A 24,952-nucleotide genomic window follows, 5' to 3' on the forward strand; every position below is an offset into this window, starting at 1 on the left:
CACTGCCGTGGACTCCCGGGGAAAGCCAGTGGCCAGCTCTGAGAGGGTCCAGGGTCCAGAGATTACTCGCTGACCCGAGTCGCTCTCGGGAGTGGACAAGGAGCAAGCAGGACATGCGGCTGTGGTGGCGCCGTGTGGCGCCCGGTGCAGGTGTTAGCTTGGGCCCAGGTGTCACCTGGGCATGTGGGTGTGCACGCGCGTGTGTGTGCGTGTGCACGCGTGTGTGCCAGGGTTCCCGGGGAGATGGCGGCTGCAGCCGGGCGCTGCTCTCTCCGACCTCGCAGGAGACAGCAAGAGGGCAGCGAAGGGGGCGTGGCTGGGGGCCACGAGCGTCCTCTGCCCCTCCCAGGCTGTGGGCAGCATGCGCCCCTGCTCTGCTTAGGAGCCGCTGGGTCTGGAGGACCCCTGCCCTGCCGGTGGACCCCTGCCCGGCCTCGCTGAGTGGGGCGGTGCCTTTCTCAGCTCACGGCTGCCGCTCTGATCCCCCGGCCCTGCACCTTCCGTGTGATGGCACCGTGGTTTGGCTGCCAGCCACGTGTGGCCAGAGAGGGCAGGGCCGCATGTGCCAAGCCTTTCGGGGTGCGGGGCTTCCCTCGCCCTCTGAAGGGATGCCCAGGTCAGGGGTCCCGGTCAGCGCGGTCAGGCAACGGCAGGGCGGAGCCATCGGAGGGCGGGGCCAGCAGTGGCTCGTCGGCGGGGAGGGGCCAGCGGCAGGGCAGGGGGTTAGCGGCGGCGAGGCGGGGCCAGAGGGGCGGGATGAAGTGGTGGGGCGGGGCCAGAGGGGCGGGCCAGCGGCCATCCGGCTTGGGGAGCAGTTGGAGCTGCCCTGTCCCTGTCCCGCCGTCCTCGCTGTGCGGCACGGACGCGGCTGCACAGGCCCTGACCGGAGCCCTGGGCCGCGCCCGGGCGCGCGCCCTCACCTTCATGCGGTGGATCTCGGCCTTCATGGCGCGGATCTCCGTCTGGCCGGTCTCCGAGTCCACCGAGGCGCGCATCTCCCTGGCCAGCTGGATTTTCTTCTCCCAGAGCATGATCTGGTGTCTTCCGGGCCGGGAGAGGCAGCGTCAGGGCAGGAGAACTGGAGCTTCCCCGCGAGGCCACCGCCGGCAATGCCCCCCCCCCGACGTGGGCACCCGTTCGAGCCCCCGCGGGGGCGTCTGCACCCGTGTGGGAGACCCAGAGGAAGCTCCCGGCTCCTGGCTTCAGCCTGGCCCGGCCCTGCTGCTGCAGCCATCTGGGGAGTGAGCCAGTGGAGGGAAGAGCTCTCTCTCTCTCCCTCTCCTCTCTACCTTTCAAATCAATCAATCAATCAATCAACCAAGATTTAAAACAAAAGACCTCTGCAGGTCGGCCGGGCCAGGGGCTCAGGCAGGGGCTCATAGCGTTGACCCCGATGACCCCGACTCCCACCGGGAAAATCTCCCAGCCCTCGACCCAGACGAGCCTCTGGCCTGCGGCCCGGCGGGGAGGGGCTGGGGTAGGTGTAAGCATGGGACTGTGGGAGCCGGCGTGCGGAGTGTCACCCCCGGGGTTGAGTTGAAAAGAATGAGAAGCTGGAACAGACCCACAGCCTAAAGGCTATTAGAATGCTACCGAGGCCGGCGCCGCGGCTCACTAGGCCAATCCTCCGCCTTGCGGCGCCGGCACACCGGGTTCTAGTCCCGGTCGGGGAGCTGGATTCTGTCCCAGTTGCCCCTCTTCCAGGCCAACTCTCTGCTGTGGCCAGGGAGTGCAGTGGAGGATGGCCCAAGTGCTTGGGCCCTGCACCCCATGGGAGACCAGGAGGAAGCACCTGGCTCCTGCCATCGGATCAGCGCGGTGCGCCGGCCACAGCGCGCAGGCCGCGGCGGCCATTGGAGGGTGAACCAACGGCAAAGGAAGACCTTTCTCTCTGTCTCTCTCTCACTGTCCACTCTGCCTGTCAAAAAAAAATGCCACCGAGACACGGGCCACTGAGACATGGGCCACCCAGACACGGGCCACAGAGACACGGGCCACCCAGACACGGGCCACTGAGACCCACCCCCTGTGGGGAGCAACTTGGACTAGACTGAGTTACTGGAATTAAGACTTATTCTATGCATCTGCTCTCCCACAATATGGCGCTGAGAGAAAGAGACCAAACAACCTCTACGCAGCTGCCTCATCAGTTTGACAAGCTGCAGGAGCTGATCTTGCTCCTGATTGGAGGAGAGCAGCGTACTCGGCGTGTGGGTAGCAGAGTTGGGATTGGTGGAAGAGGACTATAAAGGAGGAGAGAGACAACATGCATGGGGAACACCTGAGGGGACATCTGGATAACACCTGAGCAGCCCCCGAGAGAGCCGGCCGGCGGTGTGCCGCTCCCCCGCGGAAGTGGGGAAAGTGGCAGGGGGAGCTGCCCCTCCACGGAGGTGGAAGGGACGGTAGCCAACCGGGGAAGAACCAGCAGCAAACCCGGGGAGGGCCGGGCAGACAAAAGAACAGCGCAGGGTCCAGTGTCGTTCCTCCACGAAGACGGGGAGCGACAGCCCCCCACCAGCAAGGGTCCCGGACAGCTTTGGGCACAGAGTCCCTCAGTGGCCCCCTCGCCATCACGGAGCATGCATGCCGTGCACACCCAGAGCCCTCGTCTCGGGAACAGGGATGCCCGAGCACGGGCACAGGGCCAGGGCCACGGCCACGGCCACCAAAGTGCCCGCTGCTTCCGAGGGGTCTGCGCAGCCCCACTGCCGTCAGAACACAAGAGGAGGAGACAGGTGCACAGGCAGCCCCCGCACTGCCCCCTCTGCACACGTGCTCAGCGCAGGAATGACACCACGGCAAGCCCCTGGGCATGGCGGGGGCCGGGGCCGGCACTCCCAGGCGGTCCCCCACAGTGCGCCCCCCGCCCGGGACCCACTCTGCCTCCACCAGGTCTCTCAGGACGGCCGCCTTCTCCTGGGCCAGCTGGCTCAGCTTCTCCTGCAGCTGGATGGTCTCGCGCTCGGAGGCCTGTGGGCGGGGCGGGCAGGCACAGGGATGAGTGCTACGTGTGGCCGTGGCAGGGCGGGCTGGCATGGGGATGAGTGCCACATGTGGCTGTGGCTGTGGCAGGGTGGGCGCGGGCAGGCACGTGCGGCCATGGTGGGGCGGGGTGGGCTGTGGGTGTGTAGGAGGTGGGCAGGCACGGGGACGAGTGCCACGTGTGGCCGTGGCGGGGTGGGCTGTGGGTGGGTGGGGCGGGCAGGCACATGCGGCCATGGTGGTGCGGGGCTGGCTGTGGGTGTGTAGGGGGCGGGCAGGCACAGGGACAAGTGCCACATGTGGCCGTGGCTGTGGCGGGGCGGGCTGTGGGTGGGCAGGCACAGGGACAAGTGCCACGTGCGGTCATGGTGGGGCGGGGCGGGCTGTGGGTGTGTAGGAGGCGGGCAGGCACAGGGACGAGTGCCACGTGTGGCCGTGGCGGGCGGGGCGGGCGGCGCCTGACCTTCAGCTCGCGCACGAACTCGTTCTCGGCCACCAGGTTGCTGTGCTGCAGCTGCTCCGAGCTGCTGCGGCTCCTGCTGGCCAGCATGTTGAGCTTCTTCAGGTCGTTGTCCAGGTCCCTCATGTGGCGCTCGACCTCCTTCTGCTCTCTCTTCTCCTGCTCGATCTTGCCTGGGCGGGGGACAGGCACGCGGACGTGGGCAGGGCGGCCGGGGCTAAGTTCCCACAGCCAGTTCTGCAGGGGCCCTGAAAGGACCCCGTGGGGCACAGGCGGCAGGCGTGGGTGGGGCGTGGGGAGGGTCTCCCGGCCACGCTCAGAGACAGCAGGAAGTGACGTGGGTGGTGTGGCTATGGAGCTAGGGGGGGCACAGGTGCTCTTAAGCGATTGGATGACATCGGCCGCCCGTGCCCTGGGCAGGGTCTCTACCCGGCGGCCCCCGCCCGCCTCACTGCGATGCTGGTCAGCCGGCTCTGGCTCTGCACCTGCTCGGCCCACGGCTCCTCGTGGGTCCTCCGTGCTCCTACTCCCCCCGCCGCCCCCCACCCGGGGGACTCACTCTCGACACGCAGCTTCTTCTGCTGCAGGATGTGCATCTCCTTCTTGAGCGCGTCCAGCGAGCCCAGCTGCTCCTCGTGCTCCTGCGCCGCCCGCACCATCTCCTGCTGCAGCCGCAGCCACGCGCCCTGCGCCTCCACCGCCTGCACGCCGTGCTCCTCCAGCAGCTTCGTCAGCCGCTTGATCTCCAGCTCCAGGGGCCCCACCTCTTCCCCCTGGAAGGAATCGCCAGCAACGCGCACCTAAGCCCCCGGCCGGGCTGGGGACTCAGAGCCCAGGGCCCCTGGCCGGGGGTCCCTGGTCTGCTGCCTCATGGAGGGAGGGCCTTTGCTGCCCGACGGCCATCTGGCTTTGCAGCTCGGACAGCAGGACAGGGGTCACGGGCTCCTCGGCTTACAGGTGCCTCAGGAAGGGGGGACACCGCGCCCCCACCTCCAGCCCACTCCACTTAGGCCCGAAGTCAATCCAGCCCCCTGCCCACGCTTGCCACGCTGCACCAGGACAAGAATGCTCTACGCCAGGTGGAGCTGCCACGGAACACAAATCCCAGAGGCCGTGGAGGTCTCCGTGGACACAGCCAGGTCCACTCCGTCACCTGCCGCCCGAGCACAGCGGGGCCGTGGTGACAGAGGCCATGGGTCTCGCGGTCCCTCTCAGAGCAGCATGGTGATGCCCTGCTCGGAGCACTGCCCATGGTCCTCTTGCTTGTCACAGGGGCAGGGGAGGGATGACCGCTCAGCCTGAGAGTTGTAAGGGGCCTCTGCTCCTGGCAGGGACAAGGATCACCCAGCAGCAACCCTAAGCCCACCAGCTCTGCCCTGCCCACCCAGGTCCGCCCCCACCCACCCAGGTCTTCCCTCGCCCACCCAGGTCCACCCCTGTCCACACAGCTCCACCCCATCCACCCAGGTCCTTCCCCCGCCCACCCAGGTCTGCCCCCGCCCAGCCAGGTCTACCCCTGTCCACACAGCTCCACCCCATCCACCCAGGTCCGCCCCGCCCACCCAGGTCCTTCCCCCGCCCACCCGGGTCCTACCGTGCCCACCCAGCTCCGTCCCCACCCACACAGCTCCACCCCATCCACCCAGCTCCGTCCCCATCCACCCAGGTCCTCTCCTGCCCACCCAGGTCCTCCCCTGCCCACCAAGGTCCTCCCCTGCCCACCAAGGTCTGTCTCAGCCCACACATCTTCACCCCATCTACCCAGCTCCACCCCATGCACCCAGGTCCGCCCCTGCCCACCCAGGTCCTTCCCCACCCACCCAGCTCCACCCCTGCCCACACAGCTTTGCCCCATCAACACAGGTCCGCCCCAGCTCACCCAGGTCCACCACTGCCCACCCAGGTCCTTCCCCCGCCCACCCGGATCCTACCGTGCCCACCCAGCTCCGTCCTCACTTACACTGCTCCGCCCCATCCACCCAGCTCCGCCCCATCCACCCAGCTCCACCCCCGCCCACACAGCTCCACCCCCGCCCACCCCGGTCCTCCCAGGCTCACCCAGCTCCGCCCCCGCCCACCCAACTCTGCCTCATCCACCCAGCTCCACCCCCACCCACCCAGGTCCTCTCCTGCCCACCAAGGTCTGTCCCAGCCCAAACATCTCCACCCTGCACACAAGCCCCACCCCATCCACACAGCTGCACCCCTGTCCACCCTGCTCTGCCCCATCCACCCAGCTAGTCCCCACTCACCAGGTCCTCCCCTGCCCATCCAGCTCCACCCTAGCCCACCCAGGTCCTCCCCTGCCCACACAGCTCCACCTCTGCTCACCCAAGTCCTCCCCTGCCCACCAAGGTCTGCGCCTGCCCTCACATCTCCACCCTGCACACAAGCCCCACCCCATCCACACAGCTCCACCCCTGCCCACCCAGCACAACCCCCGCCTACCCAGGAACTCTCCTGCCCCCCCCCCCCAGGTTCTTGCCTGCCCACCCAGCTCTGCCTTCACCCACCAGGTCCTACCCTGCCCACCCAGGTCCTCCCCAGCCCACACAGCTCCACCCCTGCCCACACAGCTCCACCCCCATCCACACAGCTCTGCCCCATCCACACAGCTCTGCCCCGCCCTGATCCACCCCACCCCGCCTCACCTCCAGCTCCACCCCTGCCCACCCAGCTCCACCCCTGCTCACCCAGCTCCGCCCCCGCCCACCAGGTCCTCCCCTGCCCACCCAGCTCCACCCCTGCTCACCCAGGTCCTCTCCTGCCCACCCAGGTCCTCCCGCACCTACACATCTCCACCCCTGCCCACAAGCTTCAACCAATCCACAAAGCTCCACCCAGCTATACCCCCACCCACACAGCTCCACCCCCATCCACCCAGGTCATCCTCTGCCCACCCAGCTCTGCCCCATCCACTCAGCTCTGCCCCCGCCCACCCAGATCCACCCCTGCCTACACAGCTCCACCCCCACCCACCGAGGTCCTCCTCTGCCCACACTGCTCTCCCCATGCAGGTCCTCTCCTGCCCACCCAGGTCCTCCCGCACCCACACAGCTCTGCCCCTGCCCACAAGCTCCGCCCCATCCACATAGCTCTGCCCCCACCCACCAGGTCCTCTCCTGCCCACCCAGGTCCTCCCCTGCCCATAAGCTCTCTCCCACCCACCCAGCTCCACCCCATCCAAATAGCTACACCCCTGTCCACCCAGCTCCACCCCTGCCCACCCAGCTCAACCCCTGCCCACCCAGCTCAACCCCCGCCTACCCAGGTCCTCCCCTGCCCCACCAGGTTCTCACCTGCCCACCCAGCTCTGCCTTCGCCCACCAGGTCCTACCCTGCTCCTCCAGGTCCTCCCCAGCCCACACAGCTCCACCCCCGCCCACCCAGGTCCTCCCCTGCCCACACAGCTCCACCCCTGCTCACCCAGGTCCTCCCCAGCCCACACAGCTGTGCCCCCACCCACACAGCTCCAACCCCACCCAGGTCATCCTCTGCCCACCCAGCTCTGCCCCCACCCACCGAGGTCCTGCTCTGCCCACACTGCTCTCCCCACGCAGGTCCTCTCCTGCTCACCCAGGTCCTCCCCTGCCCACACAGCTCCACCCCCGCCCACCCAGGTCCTCCCCTGCCCACACAGCTCCACCCCTGCTCACCCAGGTCCTCCCCAGCCCACACAGCTGTGCCCCCACCCACACAGCTCCAACCCCACCCAGGTCATCCTCTGCCCACCCAGCTCTGCCCCCACCCACCGAGGTCCTGCTCTGCCCACACTGCTCTCCCCACGCAGGTCCTCTCCTGCCCACCCAGGTCCTCCCCTGCCCACACAGCTCCACCCCCGCCCACCCAGGTCCTCCCCTGCCCACACAGCTCCACCCCTGCTCACCCAGGTCCTCCCCAGCCCACACAGCTGTGCCCCCACCCACACAGCTCCAACCCCACCCAGGTCATCCTCTGCCCACCCAGCTCTGCCCCCACCCACCGAGGTCCTGCTCTGCCCACACTGCTCTCCCCACGCAGGTCCTCTCCTGCCCACCCAGGTCCTCCCCAGCCCACACAGCTCCACCCCCGCCCACCCAGGTCCTCCCCTGCCCACACAGCTCCACCCCTGCTCACCCACAGCTCCGCCCCCACCCACACAGCTCCGCCCCGCCCACACAGCTCTGCCCGCCCCGGCTCTGCCCTGCCCCTGGCTCCGCCCCACCCCTCTCACCCCCAGCTCCGACACCGTCTGCTCCAGCTGCTTGTTCAAGAAGTTGATGAGCCCTTGCTTCCTCTCGATCAGGATCGTGCGCCTGGAGATCTCGCTCTCGCTGTTGGTGATGAGGTCGTTGACTTTCTTCACCTCCGTGTCCAGCTCGGCGAGCGCCTTCCGGTGCGCGTCCAGCCTGCAGCTGGTGTTGGTGATGTTCAGCGTGGTCTGAGCGATTTCGCCGTCGATCTTGGACAGGTGTGTCACCTGCGCCCGCCGGGGACGCGCGCGTGAGCTGGGGTGCGGCAGGCCAGTGGCCGGCTCCTGCCTGCCCCGGGGGCCCACACAACAGGGAGACGGCCTGCCCAGGCGGATGAGAGCCCTGAGAAGCCGCTCCAGCTCAAGGACAGCGCCGTGGCCATCTGCAGCCCCTCTGCAGTCGTGTGGTCCCCCTCCTCCCAGCCCCCGAGCGTGGCCTGTGTCCTGCATCATTGCTGGCCGCCGTGCAGCACACAGCTTGTGGCCCGGCTGCCCCCCGACACCTCTGCTCCTCCTGTGACCCCTGCTCGCCCCATGAGTGACCCCCCAGGTCAGCTGTAGCACTCAGACCCTGCCCACCTGCAGCAGACTTACTGCCCTGAGCCGCTGCTGGCCTGGCCTCTGCTGCCCGCCCACTTTGCTTAGATCCCCTGACACCTGGGTTCACAGGGGACTGCTGGACCCTCTGTCCCCCTTCAGTCTCCAGCCCCCTCCCCTGGCACGAGCCAGGCCATCCAGGGCACACTGCCTCCCCCAGCCCCCCTCCTGGGTGTCTGCTGTCCTGTGGGGACTGCCTGGCCTCCCCCCAGGACACCTGCACCTCCCTCCACTCACTGCCTCGGCCCCATGGTTGACCCCAATGCACCCTCCCTCTGGGTCCCGTCTCCAGACCAGTGATGCCATCTGTCCACCGTCTGCCCCCTTCCAGACGCGCCCTGGCCCCCAGCTCACGGGGCTCCGTGCACAGTCTGGAAATTCTAATGGCTGCGTTTGTTGGCCCACGACTCTTCACTGCCTCCTGCTGGACACTGGTGGTAGTACAGGTGTGACGCCCAGCCAGGGGCAGGGCTGGAGACTCAGGACCTGGGCACCTGGAGGCCTGGGCACCTGGGGACGGCCCCGCTGTGCTGCTGCCTCCTACCTGGCCCCCTGCAGCTTCCCCAGAGCACCCAGACACCTGCTCTGGCTGCCTGGCGGTCTTGCCCCCTTCCCAGCAAGGGACAGGCAGGAACCCCCCAGGCCTCCCAGGACACCCGAAGAGACCCAGCTGGGCCTGCTGGTTCCGGTGCTGTGTCCCTGTGTCCTTGGCACAGTCGGGCCAGCAGCGAGCTGCCTCCAAGGGCGTCTGCCAGCCAGGTGGGCGGTGACCACGCCCCTCCCTGGGAAGCCAGGTGAGCCCCGCCAGCTGTACCTGCTGTGCCCACAGACAGCACCCAGGGGTGTCGTGTGCCAGGCAGGAAAAGTTGGGCCCAGGAGCCCGGGAAGCAGGACTCACTCCTAACCTGAGGCACTTGCAGGCCCAGCTGAGTGTGTACGTGTGCGTGTCTGTGAACATGTGTGACTCTGTGAGTTTGCATGAGTGTGTGTCTGTGTGTGTAGAAAAAGTTCTAGAAGAGAAGAGAGTCCTCCCGATCCCGGGTTCTGCACCCACAAACTCAGCCGATGGGGAGAGAACTCGGTGGGTGCTGAGTGTGTGCGTGTGAGCAGGCGTTCGCGCCGTGTCACGCCCAGGTGTGATGGCTGCTCCGGACAGGGCCAGAACCCGTGCTCCACCACCTGACACACGCACACACGTGGGCTTCTGTGGAGTTCTGTGTCTGCCTCCTGGGCTCCGTGAGAGCCTTGCAGGAGCTCCCGGGGGCGGGACGGGGGCGTGGTCCTGTTTCACGGTGCTGCTCCCCCAGCCAGGAAGCACGAGGACCCCGGAATGCAGGAAGACCCACGACACACGCGGATTTGGCTGTGTGTGCGGGTGCCTGTGTGCATGTGTGTGTGTGCCTGTGTGTCTGTGTGTGTCTGTGTGTGTCTGTGTGTGCTTGTGTGTGCGTGCCCATGTGTCTGTGCATATGTGTGTGTCTCTGGGTATGTGTCCATGTATGAGCATGTGTCGTGTGTCTCTGTGTATGTGTGTGTCTCTGTGTGTGCATGTGTCATGTGTGTCTGTGTGTGTGCCTGTGTCCACGTGTCCATGTGTGTCCTTGTGTATCTGTGTCTCTGTGTGTCTGTTTCTGTGTGTGTATGTGTCTATGTGTGTTTCTGTGTGTCGTGTGTGCATGTGTGTCTCTCTGTGTGTGTCATGTGTGTCCACATGTGTGCATGTGTCCTTGTGTGTCTGTGTCTCGGTGTGTGTGTCTGTGTGTGTTTTTGTATGTGTGTGTGCATATGTCTGTGTCTCTGGGTGTATGTCCATGTGTGTACCTGTGTCGTGTGTCTGTGTGTGTGCCTGTGTCTGTGTCTCTGGGTGTGTGTGCATGTGTCTGTGTCTCTGGGTGTATATCCGTGTGTGTACCTGTGTCATGTGTGTCCGTGTGTGTGCATGTGTCTGTGTCTCTGGGTGTGTGTCCACGTGTCCGTGTATGTCTGTGTCTCTGGGTGTGTGTGCATGTGTCCGTGTGTGTACATGTGTCCATGTCTCTGGGTGTGTGTCCACGTGTCTGTGTGTGTCCGTGTCTCTGGGTGTGTGTCCATGCGTCCGTGTGTGTCCGTGTCTCTGGGTGTGTGTCCACATGTCCGTGTGTGTCTGTGTCTCTGGGTGTGTGTCCACATGTCCGTGTGTGTCTGTGTCTCTGGGTGTGTGTCCACGTGTCCGTGTGTGTCTGTGTCTCTGGGTGTGTGTCCACGTGTCCGTGTGTGTCTGTGTCTCTGGGTGTGTGTCCGTGTCCACGTGTCCGTGTGAGACACCGCCCCTCGCGGGGGAGGCCCACCATGTTGGTCTTCTCCTTCTGCAGCCGCCGCAGCAGCTGGTGGAAGTACTTGGTCATCTTGTTGGAGGTCATGTGGTCCTGCAGCTTCTCCACGATGGCGGCGTCCATCTGCCGCCGCCGCTCCAGCTCCTGCCGGATGCCCTGGCGCACGGCCTGCAGCTCCTCCGTGACCGCCGAGTGCTCCTGGCGGGAGGAGCCAGGGAGGGAGGCCGTGTCAGCATGGGCGGTGCTGTGGGCCAGCCACGGCCAGGACCACGGCCCCGGCCCGCTGCGCACCTGGTGGCTCTTGCCCAGGGCGTCCTCGGTGTCCTGCAGGGTGAGCCTGTAGGTGTTGAACTCGTTCTGCAGCGCCTCCTGCCTGCTCAGGCACTGGGCGGTCAGCTTCTGCATGAGGCCGGCCTCCGTCTCCACCCTGTTCAGGATGCGCGCCAGCTTCTCGTTCCTCTCCTCCTCCTTCATGATGGACTTCTTGTAGGCCTCGATCTCGCCGTCCACGGACTTGGCGTGGTGCTGGCACTCTCTGCGGAACGCCGGAGCAAAGCCAGTGACGCCCGGGGGGACGCCCGGGGGGAGGGGCTGCATGCGGGGACTCGGGAGGGGGAGCCCAGTCCTTGGGCCCCTGCACCCATATGGGAGACCCAGAAAAAGCTCCAGGCTCCTGGTTTCAGACCACCACAGCTCTGGCCATTGTGGGTATATGGGGAGTGAACCAGTGGATGAAAGATTCTCTTCTCTCTCTCTCTCTCTAGCTCTGCCTTTCAAATAAATACATAAATAAACCTTAAAAAAAAACAAAAAACCACGCGAGAGGGCACGCTGAAATGCTTGCAGAAATGGAAGAAGCGCGTTTGGTTCCAAAAAAGCTGTGACTCCGTCCTCAGAACCTTCGTGGGGCGTGCACAGTAGGAGTAAGGCTGCGGTTTCACGTTTGTTTTTTGCACCAAAACTAACTTCCCCTTTAATCTCCCACACTTTTAAGTGCACCCTCCTGTGCATTTTTTTAAATCACAGAGGACAGAGAAGGACCGACCCCCCCAGTCCTGCGACCACCAAGCTCCAGGAACGCCCCCCCCCCGCTCCGCCCCGCAGCAGGTCTTTCTCCAGCACCTGCTGCACACCAGGCTCTGAGCTGGGCGCCGGGGACGCGGGCGGCAGAGAGGTCGCGTGTGATGTGAGGGCTCGCGGGGAGCGGAGACCCCATCGCCCTGCGTGGCTTTGGGAACCGAGGCAGCGCCCATCTCCGAGTCCCCGCGTCCCCTGCAGAAGTGACAGAGGACCCAGGGGAGCCCCTGCAAGTGGACGATGGCACTGGGACCAGCCCCCAGGCTGGACGGGGGCCAGGGCCGGGCTTCCACTCCCAGGGGACAAGGGTGCCAACACAGGTCCCATCATCCCCCAAGGGTAAACGGCCTCTCCTTCCCTCCACAGGATGTGAGAAGGTGGACGTGAGAACCTGCGGTCCTGACGAGCAGGAGGGGGCCTCGGGGTGGGGCCTGGGGGCCCGGCTGCGGAGTCCCTGGAGCTGGGGAGGCTGGGGGTGTCCTGCCCAGGCCCTCCCGCGCGTCCCCGCGGGTGCCCGCACCTGAGCGCCTCCAGGATGGCCCGGTGCTCCTCGTCACGGTGCTTCATGCTCACCAGGCTGCTGGCCCACTGCCGCAGGACGCGCTGCTTCTCCATGCTGATGGCCGCGATCTCCGTGCACGCCTGCGGTGGACAGTGGCTCACATGGCACCGGGCCAGCCACCAAGCGCCCAGGCCGCACAGGATGGCAGCTCTCTCCCCGTGAGGGCGGCCTCTCACACAGTGCCGGGCCGGGCAGCAAGGGTCCAGGCCGCACAGGATGGGCTGAGTGGGGGCCCAACAGCTCCACGGGAAGCAGGTGCGAGTTGTGAGTGAGCGGGGGCTCTGTGGGGGCACGAGGCCCACCTGGACTGGGAGTTGGGGGCAGGAGGTGCCGAGGGCCTGGCAGCTGGGGCTGAGGCCCTCCTGGGACATTGCGGGGGGCAGGTGCCCAGCTGGGAGAGGCCTGGGGCCCGTGGAGGGTGGCTCAGGGGTTCCTCCCGAGGGGGAGGAGAGCTCCAGTGTGCTCAGGGCACAGAGGTCCCGGGCGGCACAGGAGCCCTGCTGAGCTCTTGGCAGCCTGTCTGGGGCATTCCCCAGGGCAGGTCACCTCGCCCAAGTGCCCCAGCGGCAAGATGGGCACCTCCTGGGCTGTCGGGCGCCTTGGGGCTGACACCTGTGGCCCAGCCTCGGCCCAAGTGGCATCGGCAGTGTCCCCGAGGTGTACCCCGGCCACGGGGAGCGGTTCCTGTGGAAGGTGGGAGGGCGCGCCCGCCCCAGGGCCCACTCTCAGAACCACCTGTCCTCCCCTGTCACAGGGCGCTGAGGCCCGCGGGAGGCAGCGCGAGCCCAGGAGGCCGGGAGCTCCTCACTGCTCCACTGACCCGCGAGCAGGTCGAGGTAGAAAGAAGCTGCGGGATTTAGTGCACTCTCTGTTTTTCTTTTAAAAGGAAGAAAAGGGGCTGGTGCCGTGGCGCAGTGGGTAAAGCTGCCGTCTGCAGCGCCGGCATCCCATATGGGCTCTGCTTCGAGTCCCGGCTGCTCCACTTCTGATCCAGCTCCCTGCTAATGCACCTGGGAAAGCAGCGGAAGACGGCCCAAGTGCTTGGGCCCCTGCACCCACTGTCACTGTGCCTGAGTGTAATGGACAGGAACGTTAGCCACATCCTGGGTGCCTGGCCATGCCGGAAGAAAGCCCACCAGCAGCTGTGGGGCCGTGGGGGCCAGGGCGTGGCCGCCGCTCACTGCCCCTGAGCCCGGCTCCCATCAGCCGGCTCCACTTCTCTGCTCGTTTGAGTGAGGTCTGCCGTGTGCCTGACTCAGGATGGCCACGCTTCTGGGTGCTGGGGATGGCAGCTGGGAGATGGGGGCAGGGACGGACAGAGGCCTGACCAGGTGTCCAGAGCACCCAGGTGCCTCCCGCCCCTGACTGACCAGCATCTCGCGCTCCCTCCACCCCCGCCCCGCAGCGACCGGGCGGCGCACGGGGCTGGCGGCCCCCAGCTCCGCAGGGCCTTGTTGGTGCTGTGGTCCCCCTCCTGCTCCAGCCCCCCAGGTCCCCGCCTGTCCCAAGGCCCGATCTCACCCGGAATCTCTGTTTCCAGGCGGACACAGCCCTGGGCTCACGACCGCGCCGTGGCCGGCCAAGCGTTCACACTAGGCATTGCTGGGCCTCCGTGGGCCTCCGAGGTTCGCCTGCCTACTCCGGGCCCCAGGGACCCATTCTCACCTCTGCTTTTCCCTCAGGGGAGGGGAGTCCATGCCAGGTCCCGCCCCACCTGCCCTGCCAGGCCTCCCGCGTGGAGTGTGCCAGCCCTCTGGGTGTTCCTCGCTCGTGGCCCGCCACGGGTCCTCCCAAGGCAATTTGTGGCCAACTCCCAATTAAACTCCAGAACCGTCTGTTAACCAAAACCTTGCTCTCCCCTCCCCCCGAGGCTCCGGGCGCTCAGCTTCTGGGATGGGAGCCCTGGGGGCCCTGGGGCCCCGCCCCCGCCTCCACCACCTGTGGGTTCGGCCTCTCAGTCACGGAGAGGCCACTCCCCCTTTACGTGGCCCCTGCCCCGTGAATGCAGACGGTGACTCAGATTTAAAGAAAAAAGTCACGGTAGCTTTGGTTTCTGTGTCACCGCCACAGAGCTGAGCCCGGCTGAGTGACCTCTGCTCCCTGTCTGCACCCTGGGGGAAGCCCACGGGGGCCCCCTCGGGCAGGCTGGCAGGTGCAGGGCAGTGCAGGGGGGGTGCTGGGAGGGCAGACTCCCCGGGGCCCCTGCAGCCCCCCGCGGCTGCCTCAGAAATGAACCAGAAATGAACGGCGACTGTCCCCGGTGTGTCGGGGCGTGGGCAGACACTCAGGGCCTGGCTTTGGACCTCCGGGAGCTGGCTGATGGGCAGCGGGGGCGAGGTTGGTCCCAGGCACGGGAGTGGCCGTGGAGGCGCACCCAGGGGCCCGGCACTCACCTTGCTCACCGCGTTCCTCAAGACCCGGGTGTCCTCGGCTTGGGCCACGTACTGAGTCTCAAACAGGGCCACGTTCTCCTCCAGCTGGTTGGCCCGCGTGGTGAGCTGGTCCACGTACAGGTCCTGGGAGCGGGGTGGGGGGGCAGACGCGGGCGCCGTGAGGCAGAGGCCGCTGCACCCCAGGGCCGCCGGGAGGGTGCGGGGTGGCCGTGCGGGGCGGGGGGGGGGGGCTGCAGAGCACCTGCTTCTTCTTCTCCATCTCCGCCCGCGCCCGCTCGGTCTCGGCCTTCTTCACCACCTGCTTCATCACGCAGATGTCGTCCCGCACGTCCTGGTCGATGCTTTGCAGGTAGAACAGCTGCAGCGCCAGGTTCTCCATCTCCGTCTGCAGGGCCGCCACTGCGGGGAGGAGGGCGGGGCTGCTCCAGCACCTCCCGCGCCCGCCCGCCGGCCCAAGGGCGGCTGCAGCGTCCGACCCAGGCCCCGTGCTCAGCTTCCACTCCTTACCGCTCAGACCTGAGCCATCTTGGACGGATCCCAAGTTTCTCAGGAGGAAACCAGAGTGTGACGGACAGCTCGGCTCCCCGGGAGCCCCGGGGCTGCCGAGACAGCCACGCCCCCACCCCCCCACCCCGCTCAGAGCGCTCAGGAGGGACGGGGACTGACTGATTTGACAAGACGGCCATGAGGTTGAGTGACAGGCCGAGGCCGCCGATTCGTGCAGGCAGCGCAGCCGCAGGGGAGCGGCGGGGGAGCGGCGCGTGCTCACTGCCCGCAGCGTCCCTCTCCAGCGACAGGTCCAGCAGGAAGTGGAGTGACAGGTGCAGAGGTCGCCAGGAGAATGCTGGCTCCGAGTCGGGTGTTCTGGGCGGACAGCACGTCAACCGCAGAAAGACCTCCTGAGAGCGGAGAAGGCTCCTGCCTGGCGACGGGGGTGAAACGCTTGGGGTGAGCAGGGAGACGGGCGGGGGCTGTGTGGTTACAACTCGCAAGCTGGGGCGCCTCGGGGTGCAGCCGCAGTGTCGCTTTGGGTCCCGCTTCTCCATTTCCAGGCCAACTTCCTGCCAACGCCTCCTGGGACAGCAACGGATGCTGGCTCGGTGCTCCGGCTCCCGTCACCCATGCGGGAGGCCCGGATGGAGTTCCGGGCTCCTGGCTTCGGTCTGGCCCAGCGCTGGCCGTTGTGGGCATGTGCAGGGTGAACCAGCGCGTGGGGGATCTCTCTCTCTCTCTCTCTCTCTCTCTCTCTGATAACAACAGGAGCGACGCGCGCGTTTGTTTGCTAAGTTCCGACGAACGTTCCCTGCAGGGTCTGCTTGTCTTCCTCTCGGTTCGCTTTTGTCCTTACAGGTTCCTGCTGTGTTTGATCCCGGACGCCGGACACCGGACACCGGACACCGGACGCCGGACGCCAGACACCGGACACCGGACACCGGACGCCGGACGCCGGACGCCGGACGCCGGAAGTGTCCTTCATCAGCCTTCTTCAAAACGTTCTGAGACGCCTGCACAGTCTTCCCGCAGCAATGTCGGGAGTCACGGGCTTCCCGGGTCTGGATCTGGAACCGTGTCCAGCCCACATTGTCCAGAGAAGGCAGCAAAGCCCGCAGCGGGAGACACAGCCCCCAAAGGGGGAGAGCACACGCACACACAGGTACACACATGTGCACGCAGGTGGGGTGCACACACATACATGCAGGTGTTCATGTATATACATATGTGTGCACACACGCATACACATGCACACAGATGCATGAAGGTGCAAACACATATACACATATGTGCACACATACAAGCATGTATACACACATGTATGCACACATATATACACACACAAATGCATGCAGGTGCACACACATATACACATATGCACACACATGATGCACGTGTACACACATGCAAGTGCACACACACGTGCACACAGGTGGGGTGCACACACATGCATACACACATTCACACAGACACATGCAGGCGTAAACACACACATATGGGCACACATGCAAGCACACATACACACACATGTGCACACACATACACAGACACAAACACATGCAGATGCACACACATACACATATGTGCACACACATGCACGCAGCCACATGCAGGTGCACACACATGCACACGCACGTGCACACCCGCCTGCCTGCCATGTGAGTTTGCCCGGATGTCCAAGAACTTGACCTTCAAAGAGTGTCAGGCACTGCCCTCAGGGGGGCCCCAGGGGCCGGGCCAGGGACTCTTGAATCCTGAGTTGCTGCTTTTTTCCAAAATAAGCAAATCAAGAATTCCTGAGAGGAATTCGAGTTCACCCAGCAGCCCCCGTGGGACTTCAGCTGCAGCCGCACTGACTTTCTCGGGGTCCACACGGCGCCCCCGCCCACCCACGCCGAGTCACGGGGTCTCTGCTGCCCCTGGGTGGGCTCAGCCCCTGCTCCCTCCCAGCTGCTGTGGCCGCTCTGGGTAGCATCGTTTACAACCGGTGTTTGCACACAGACGTCACGCGCATGGAGGAAAAGCTCACACCCGGCGTCCAGCTCCTTGATGGATTTCCCAGGACTCTGCACTTTCTTCCCATCAGGCCCTGGGAGCCTCTGGGCAGACGCCCCTGGGTGGCGCCCACCACTAGGGCCTTGTTTCTCTCCCCTGCCGGGACCTCCAGGGAGCGCGGGCGCGGGCTGGGCGCAGGTGCCTTCCTCCGAGTCACAGGTGCTCGTGACCACCGCCGACACCGCACGTCCTCCTCCTCCTCCTCCTCCCCACCTTGGGGAGCACGAGAAGCACCCCAGTAATATTCGTCCGGAAAGCCTCCTCCCCTTCCTGGACTGATGGCACGATGATCAGACCGGGGAACTTCCTAGCGGCAGCCATCCCTGAGTTCCAAGTGAATCTTGCTCTCCCACGTCTGGCACCACACCCGCTGTGCGGGCGTTCTCCTCACGTTTCCACACCTGCCGCCGGCTTTCACGGCCACCTCACGGCCTGGGGAGGGTCTCCGGAAGCCCACCGGGGCCCCGCCCAGCACGGGCGCCCTCAGGGGACGTCAGATGCTTCCACAGCATCGTGACTGTCTTCAGCGGTGGCATCGGAACCGCGCGCGGCTCCCTCGGAATGAAACGATGAAGCCCGGCCTGGCCGGACCCTGGACGATGCCAGAGGCCGCCAGCCGGCTCGGACAGGCAGTCGTTTCCGTCAGCAAAGCCCCTGATTCCCGTCTTCTGCTGCACCAGCTTCTGCGTTCCACCTTCCCCAATCTCCTCTTCCCGACTCCTCCTGCGTCTGCGGCGGGAGGTTCCGCTCCCAGCCTTCTGGACAACACCGTGCCCGCTGGCCTTCCTCCAAGCCACTCCGGCTGCACCAGGGGTGTTCACGTGCGCATCTAGGGAGCCGCCGAGGGCTGTGCACGGGGCCTGGGCAGCCCCTGCTGGCCGGCTGCTCACAGCCAGATCCGTGCAGCTCAGCCCCGTGTGCGAGGCTTGGGGGAAACAGAGGTAAAGAAACGAATGGCAGGAAAAGCAGCAAGGGAGAAATGATGTCAGGCTCACCCCGGAACCCGGGCAGGGCCTGGGCGGGGCCAGGACAGGGCTGTGGGCGGGGCCTGGGCGCTCTTGCAAAGGCGGCCCAGGGTCCCGGCTCCCAGTGCTTCCAGTGCCGCCGGGCGTCGATGTCTTCTTCCGGCCCCTGGCTGCCGCGTCTGTGTCTGCACTCATAGTGTCCCCCCACGTCCCCATCTTGGCGAGGGGCTGTGCTCTGAGACCTGGGACGCCAGGTGCTGGGCTTCCCCAGGCCCAGGGCCCCTCTTCTCACAGGGATGACCATCACAGCAGTCAATCCTGCCGCTAGCGCCTGGCTCCCGCCTGCCTGGGTCTGCGCAGAGCCAGGCCTGGGTCGGGGTCTCTGCCCGGCTCCGCCGCACCTGGGGTCCCATGGCCGACATCGGGATGTGAGGGTTTAGTACTTGCCAGGTGAGGTGGGGGACTGTGGGCGTCCTCCAGGGGCCAGGCCCCATGTGTCCGCTACAGGCTGGTGCAGGGGCAGCAGCCCCCATGGTCAGGATCACAGCCTGCATGGAGGGCTGGGCTGTGGCCCAAGGCCCAAGGCCAGGGGTCTGCCGTGGGGGCTGGGCGGGACCATGTAGGGGCGGCGGGGCTGGTGTCCCTTCCCCACTAGATCACTGCTCTGTCACAGGTCACAGGTGCAGAAGAGAACGCGGCTCCACCGTCTCGGAGGGTCGGTCTCTTTTTGGTGCTTTCTATAAATTTGGGGGTTCTTGGGGACAGGTTCTGTCTGCTCCCTCAAACTTTGAAAGTCCCAGAATTCCTGCACTCCTCAGGGCCCCAAAATGCTTCTTCCCAGGGTGACTGGGAACGCGGGGCGTCTGGTGGTGACACGGGACAGCACCGGGCCGCTCCTGCCGCCTGCACCCCCACGCCGCCTCCAGCTGGGAGCTGCCGCACAAAACCCCGGCGCCTCTGTGCGCGCACGGGTCCTGCCTGCCCCCCCCCAACTCGCCCGTGTGCGCGCGCCCCCGGCGCCCCCCAGGACTCCTTACGCCGTCTGCGCTCCTGGCTGGCGGCCGCGCTGGTCTTGGCGTGGAGCGCGCGCGCGCTCTGCAGCTCCTCCTCCTTCTGCCGCCGGGCGCACGCGGCCACCGAGTAGCGGTCGTGGCTCCTCTCCAGCTGCATCTGCAGGCGCGCCAGGTGCTGCTGGACCCCGTAGAGATTCACGCCCAGCTCCTGCCGCTGCGCTCGGCTCTGCTTGTTGGCCACCTCCTGCAGGAGCGGAGGGCGGACCGGGGTCACGGACGTGGAGCAGGCGCGGGGCGGGGGGCGCGGGCTGGACGGATACGCACCAGTTCTTTCACTTCGAGCCTCAGCTTTTCGATCTGTCGGCTGAGGTAGTTCTTTAGGGCAGTCTGGAACCTGATCATCAGGGGCTAAAGTGCAAAACCAGAGGCGACCGTTACCGTCCACACCCGCTCGGGGCCCCCAGGCTGGACGTTCCCGCCGCGGCCCGAGAACCCCGCTCTGGAAGCCACAGTTCAAGTCTCGTCCCCGGCTCTGCAGAACGGAGCGCAGACTGGTGTGAGCTGGGGCCGGGGCTGTGGTGGGCAGTGTCCCTGGCCGCCAGCACCAGACCAGTGCCCGGACAGCTTCCCCATGCAGCCCAGCCTCCTCCTCACAGTGCTGGAGCCGCGCCGTTTTCGGGCTTTGAATCGCATCAAGATGGCCTTTGCTGTTTGCACCGGGGTGGGACGGCAGCTGGAGGCTGGCTGCACCCAAGCCAGTGGCTCCGTGGGGGGGACTGCCCGCAGCCCTGCCTCCCGGCAGGAGGAGACACTGCTGCTGCCACACAGCCTGTGGCGCCCAGGACAGCCCCTGCCACGAGAGCGACCCGGCCCCAGCTGGCAGTGGGGACCCCCCCCCACTCAGCAGGTGACTGTGCAGAGCGGGGGTGGGGAGAGAACAGGAGGGGGCAGCTGCAATGCAGGGGGCGGAAGAGGCCCAGGCGAAAGCGAGACCCGAGACTACTCACGTGGTTTGGGTCCAGAACCAGCAGCTGAGTTCCGTCGTCAGCAGCCTCGGCACTGCCCTGGGACTCCGTTCTGTCCCCTGGGGTCTCTTCCTCGGTGGGCAGCCGCTGGATCCTGTCCAGGAAGCTTGCCAGGGGTCCCTCCGGAGACAGCACTGGGGCCGGATAGGCAGGCACCGCAGGGGTCGGTGGAGAGAGTGGGCGTCAGCCAGCAGAGCTGCTCCACCCTCACGCGGTGCAGAAATCACCCGCGCGGCTCGTGGTTCAGAGTGACGGGCAGGGGGCTCTGGGTGCTGTCGGCAGGGTCTACAGAGGGGTCAGCTTCTCAAGGTGGACAGGAAAGAAACTCATCGTGCAGCTGCCCGTTAGAGTGGACGCCAAGGGGGCCGCCTACTGGTGCCCTGGCTTTGATCTTTCTTTTAATGTATCTTTTGAAAGAGATTCATTTATTTGAAAGAGAATGACAGGAGAAAGAGAGAGAGAGGGAGGGAGGGAGAGAGATTTTCCACCTGCTAGTTCACTCCCTAAACGGCTGCAATGGCCAGAGCTGAGTCAGACTCAGGATCCAGGAACTATATCCGGGTCTCCCACGTGGGTGGCAGGGGCTCAAGCATTTGAGCCATCACCTGCCGCCTTCCCAGGCGCATTAGCGGGGAGCTGGATCCGAAGCGGAGCAGCCGGGGCTGGAACCGGCGCTCGATACTGGATGCCGGCCGGTGTCACAAGCGTGGCTCACCCTGCTGCACCACACACCGGTCCCTCGACTTTTTTAAGAAATGGAAGAGAGCTGATCAGACTGAAAAGGAGAGGACATTGTCCACAAGGCCCTGGTGGCCGCCTTTTTGTCCGTCTGGGTTGGAGAGACCCCTGCTCTGTTTTCTGTGAGACTTGGGTGTTGTGAGCTGGGCCTGGGGGTGTTTGTGACGTGGAGACTGCTCTCCTGGGTCTCCACAGCCCTGGGACACAGGCACCAAGGAAACACACACAAAGGCCTGCACAGCCTTTGAAACCAGCGGGCAGGTGTGCACTGGGTGGGGGGCGGTCCCCAAGCCCCTCTGGGAGACCTGGAGGCAGGGAGGCGTGGCCGTGGGGGTGGGGCAGCTGGGACTCTGTCAGCTCTGGGTCCCAGTCAGGGCCCTGCTCTGGCACCCACTCCGTTGCTCAGCGACTGTGGGGTCCCTGTCTGTAAGATGGAGGGGTCCCCCCTTTGCAGGCTTGTGCGAGCGCTCAGTGGGGGGACACAGTCGGCTCCGTCATGCCCAGCCCCCTGCTGTTGGCACGTGTGTCGTCCGGTGGGCTGGCCGGCGGTACCTGACTCCTGCGAGAGGGGCTCTTCCGTGCCCAGGAGGAGCTCGCCCAGCTCCGAGGACAGGACGCTGCTCCCTTGGCTCAGCCTCAGGTCCCTCCCCCGGTGGCCTCGCTGCAGCTGGGCCTGCAGTGGAAACAGCCGGAGCTGAGTGGAGGGGGCTGGCGCCGCGGGCTGCCTCTGAGAAGCCAGCGGGGCCATTAGGGCCTCGGACACTGTTCGGAGCTCCTGACTGTGCAGCCGGTCAGAGTAGGAGGCCTCTACTGGTCCCCCCAGGCCCCAGGCACGGTCTCTGCCCCCGACACTGAGGCCCCAGGCTTGTGGGTGCCACGGGTCCTGCCCCCCGCTAGGGCTGGGAGGCGGCCTCTGTGAGCCCCCAGCTCTGGGTAGGGCCCCCAGGGGACGGCTTCTTCCCCTCCTTCAGACCCTTCTCCTCTGTGGTCTCCGTGGAAGGCACCTGCCCCACCTTACAGCCCTGGCTTCCGCTCGTTTGGAACAGACACTTCCGGTCACCCCTGCGGGCGGCTGGTGACCGCTGGTGCCCACGGAGGACACTGCCCAGACACCCTCGCCTTGAGCACCGGTCCTGTCACCCGAGGGGGCAGCATCGGGCAGGCTGGCCCTGGCTGTGGGTGCCCAGGTGCTGGGGGCACGAGGACAGTCAGGGCCCAGAGCCAGAGGCCGCCCTGCGAGGTCCAGGGTGCAGCTGGCGAGGGCCCCGCTCACTGCCCAGCTCCTGGGCTCTCCCTGTGATTAGAGAACTGCTTCCTGGGAAGTTTCTAGAAGCCAGGCCGGAGGTGCAGACCCCACATTTTGTGTCACTGATTCCCAGGGCGTGGTTTGGTCATGCATTTGTCACCTGCACTCATGGAGCTAGCTTAATGAGGGGCACCAGGGACCACGTGCCTTCCTCTACCTTGTCACCGCCCTGGGGGGAGTGGGTGGGGCCTTCCTCCACCTTGTCACCGCCCTCAGTGTACCAGGCTGGGGGAGCAGGTGGGGCCTTCATGGTCTTAGCCACTGCCAGGGTGGGACCACGTCTGCCCCAGGAGGTGTGTGGCCTCCCCACACTTCCAGAACAATGCAAACCTCGGGCCCACGGGTGGGGCTGGGGGAGGAGGAGGGGCTGCTTGAGCAAGGTGTGACTGCGTAAGCGTTGTGTGTGCTGTGGCTGCGAACACTGTGTGCATAAGTGGTGGCTGGGAGTGTAGCCGTGACGCGTCTGTTCCGCGCCCGTCTGTTCCGCGCCCGTCTGTTCTGTCTCATTCCACCGAGAGGGCCTGGGAACGGTGACACCCTGTGGCACTGAGAGGACCCTCAGATCTTAAATTCCATTTTCCATGAAACAAAACAGCACCCAAAGCTATGTCTGCCTCTAGGGTTGGGCAGCCTGCTCCAGGAGCAAGGACACGCTGAGAAGCATGGGTGGGGGAGCCAGCGCCAAGGGGCCAGCAGTGGCCAGTGCCCGCCAGGGGCCATTTGAGCCTCAGATGCAGTGACCGCGGTGGCTGAGGCCCAGCGGACAGTCCTGGAGCCCCCAGTACACGGCGACAAGGTACACTGGGAGAGGGAGGGAGGAGGCGTTCGCTCAGCTCCAGGGCCCTGGGTGCTTATCTCACCACGCAGGGCTGTGCTACCATCTGAGAAACCAAGCACTGTGCCAGACCAAGCACTGTCCCAGACCAAGCACTGTGCCAGACCAAGCACTGTCCCAGACCAAGCACTGTCCCAGGCCAAACACTGTCCCAGACCAAGCACTGTCCCAGACCAAGCACTGTGCCAGACCAAGCACTGTCCCAGACCAAACACTGTCCCAGACCAAGCACTGTCCCAGACCAAGCACTGTCCCAGGCCAAACACTGTCCCAGACCAAGCACTGTCCCAGACCAAGCACTGTCCCAGAGCGCCCAAGGAGAACGGGGGAGGGGGTGGGTGCTGGGGGCGAGCACAGGGCGGACACAGCCGTGGCGTCTGCAGACGGCACCGCGTCCTCCTCACCGCCTCCACGCACCAGGTGCGCGTCCTCAGCCTGCTGGGAGGGAGGCGTCCGCCCGGCTCCCCATGCAGCGGGCGCCTCAGTGCAAGGAGAGACGGAGGCTCCAGCTGGGCAGGCAGGCAGAGAAAAGCCAGGACGGCTTCCTGGCCGGGAGGGGACCCAGTGACCACCTGTGTCCTCTGAGGGCTGGGCCAGCCACATGACAAACGACCTAGGAGTTTAGGGTTTGGCAACGTTGTGGAATATCAGGATAATACACACAAACTGGCGGTATATTTACCTACCGGCCACAAACCATTGGGCATCACATGTAAGAACATAAAAAAACCAGGGCCAGCGCTGTGGCGTAGCGGGTAAAGCCGCCACCTGTGGTGCCAGCATCTCATATGGGCACCTGTTCGAGACCCGACTGCTCCGCTTCCAATCCAGCTCTCTGCTATGGCCTGAGCAAGCAGTAGAAGATGGCCCAAGTGCTTGGGCCCCTGCACCCACGTGGGAGACCTGGAAGAAGTTCCTGGCTCCGTCCATTGCGGCCATCTGGGGAGTGAACCAGCGGATGGAAGACCGCTCTCTCTCTGCCTCTCCTTTCTCTCTCTCTCTCTCTCTCTCTCTCTCTCTCTGGCTCTCCTCTCTGTGTAACTGTGGCTTTCAAGTAAAATAAATACATCTTAAAAAAAAAAAAAGAACATAAAAAACCGTGAGGCCTGCGCCGCGGCTCACTAGGCTAATCCTCCGCCTTGCGGCACCGGCACACCGGGTTCTAGTCCGGGTCGGGGCGCCGGATTCTGTCCCGGTTGCCCCTCTTCCAGGCCAGCTCTCTGCTGTGGCCCAGGAGTGCAGTGGAGGATGGCCCAAGTGCTTGGGCCCTGCACCCGCATGGGAGACCAGGAGAAGCACCTGGCTCCTGCCATCGGATCAGCGTGGTGTGCCGACCACAGCACGCCGGCCGCGGTGGCCATGGGAGGGTGAACCAACGGCAAAGGAAGACCTTTCTCTCTGTCTCTCTCTCACTGTCCACTCTGCCTGTCAAAAAAAAAAAAAATGAAATTCTCAGGGATAAATCTGACAAGAGGTGTGCAAAAGACTTGCACGTTGTCAAGTAAATAAGTTCTGAATTAATGGTTGTGGGGGCTGGTGTCGTGGCACAGCGGGTGAGGCTGTCATCTGTGACACCACATCCCATGTGGGTGCCAGTTCCAGTCCCAGCTGCTCCACTTCCGATCCAGCTCCCTGCTGTGGCCTGGGAAAGCAGCAGCAGATGGCCCAGGTCCTTGGGCCCTGCACCCACGTGGGAGACCTGGAGGAGGCTCCGGGCTCCTGGCTTTGGCCTGGCCCAGTGCTGGCTGTTGTGGCCATTTAGGAAGTGAACAAACAGATTGTGGGGAGCAACTCAGACCAGACTAAGTTACTGGAATTAAGACTTATTCTATGCATCTGCTCTCCCACAATATGGCGCTGATAAGGAAGTAACAACTTCTATGCAGCTGCCTCTCACCAATTTGAT

At 65.2% G+C, this 24,952-nt stretch overlaps 1 protein-coding gene across 2 annotated transcripts in view; it reads right to left on the reverse strand.

The window, feature by feature from the left end:
- The window catches only part of CCDC40 (coiled-coil domain 40 molecular ruler complex subunit), a 30,984-nt gene that overhangs the window by 2,853 nt on the left and 3,179 nt on the right, over positions 1-24,952 (reverse strand). For both annotated transcript variants that reach the window (XM_051830482.3, XM_051830483.3), the window contains exons 4-17: positions 21,458-21,578; positions 20,150-20,301; positions 19,467-19,550; positions 19,167-19,386; positions 14,859-15,016; positions 14,618-14,740; positions 12,183-12,304; positions 10,877-11,120; positions 10,601-10,783; positions 7,659-7,904; positions 4,005-4,218; positions 3,449-3,618; positions 2,882-2,973; positions 921-1,041 (exon numbers count right to left, since the gene is read on the reverse strand). In XM_051830482.3, the coding sequence (XP_051686442.3) occupies positions 921-1,041; positions 2,882-2,973; positions 3,449-3,618; positions 4,005-4,218; positions 7,659-7,904; positions 10,601-10,783; positions 10,877-11,120; positions 12,183-12,304; positions 14,618-14,740; positions 14,859-15,016; positions 19,167-19,386; positions 19,467-19,550; positions 20,150-20,301; positions 21,458-21,578 (2,250 nt within the window). The remainder of the gene's footprint in view (positions 1-920; positions 1,042-2,881; positions 2,974-3,448; positions 3,619-4,004; positions 4,219-7,658; positions 7,905-10,600; positions 10,784-10,876; positions 11,121-12,182; positions 12,305-14,617; positions 14,741-14,858; positions 15,017-19,166; positions 19,387-19,466; positions 19,551-20,149; positions 20,302-21,457; positions 21,579-24,952) is intronic.

The sequence above is a fragment of the Oryctolagus cuniculus genome, chromosome 17 (assembly GCF_051225735.1).
Source record: "Oryctolagus cuniculus isolate XC-2025 breed Fujian yellow rabbit chromosome 17, ASM5122573v1, whole genome shotgun sequence".
Classification (NCBI taxonomy): Eukaryota; Metazoa; Chordata; class Mammalia; order Lagomorpha; family Leporidae; genus Oryctolagus; species Oryctolagus cuniculus.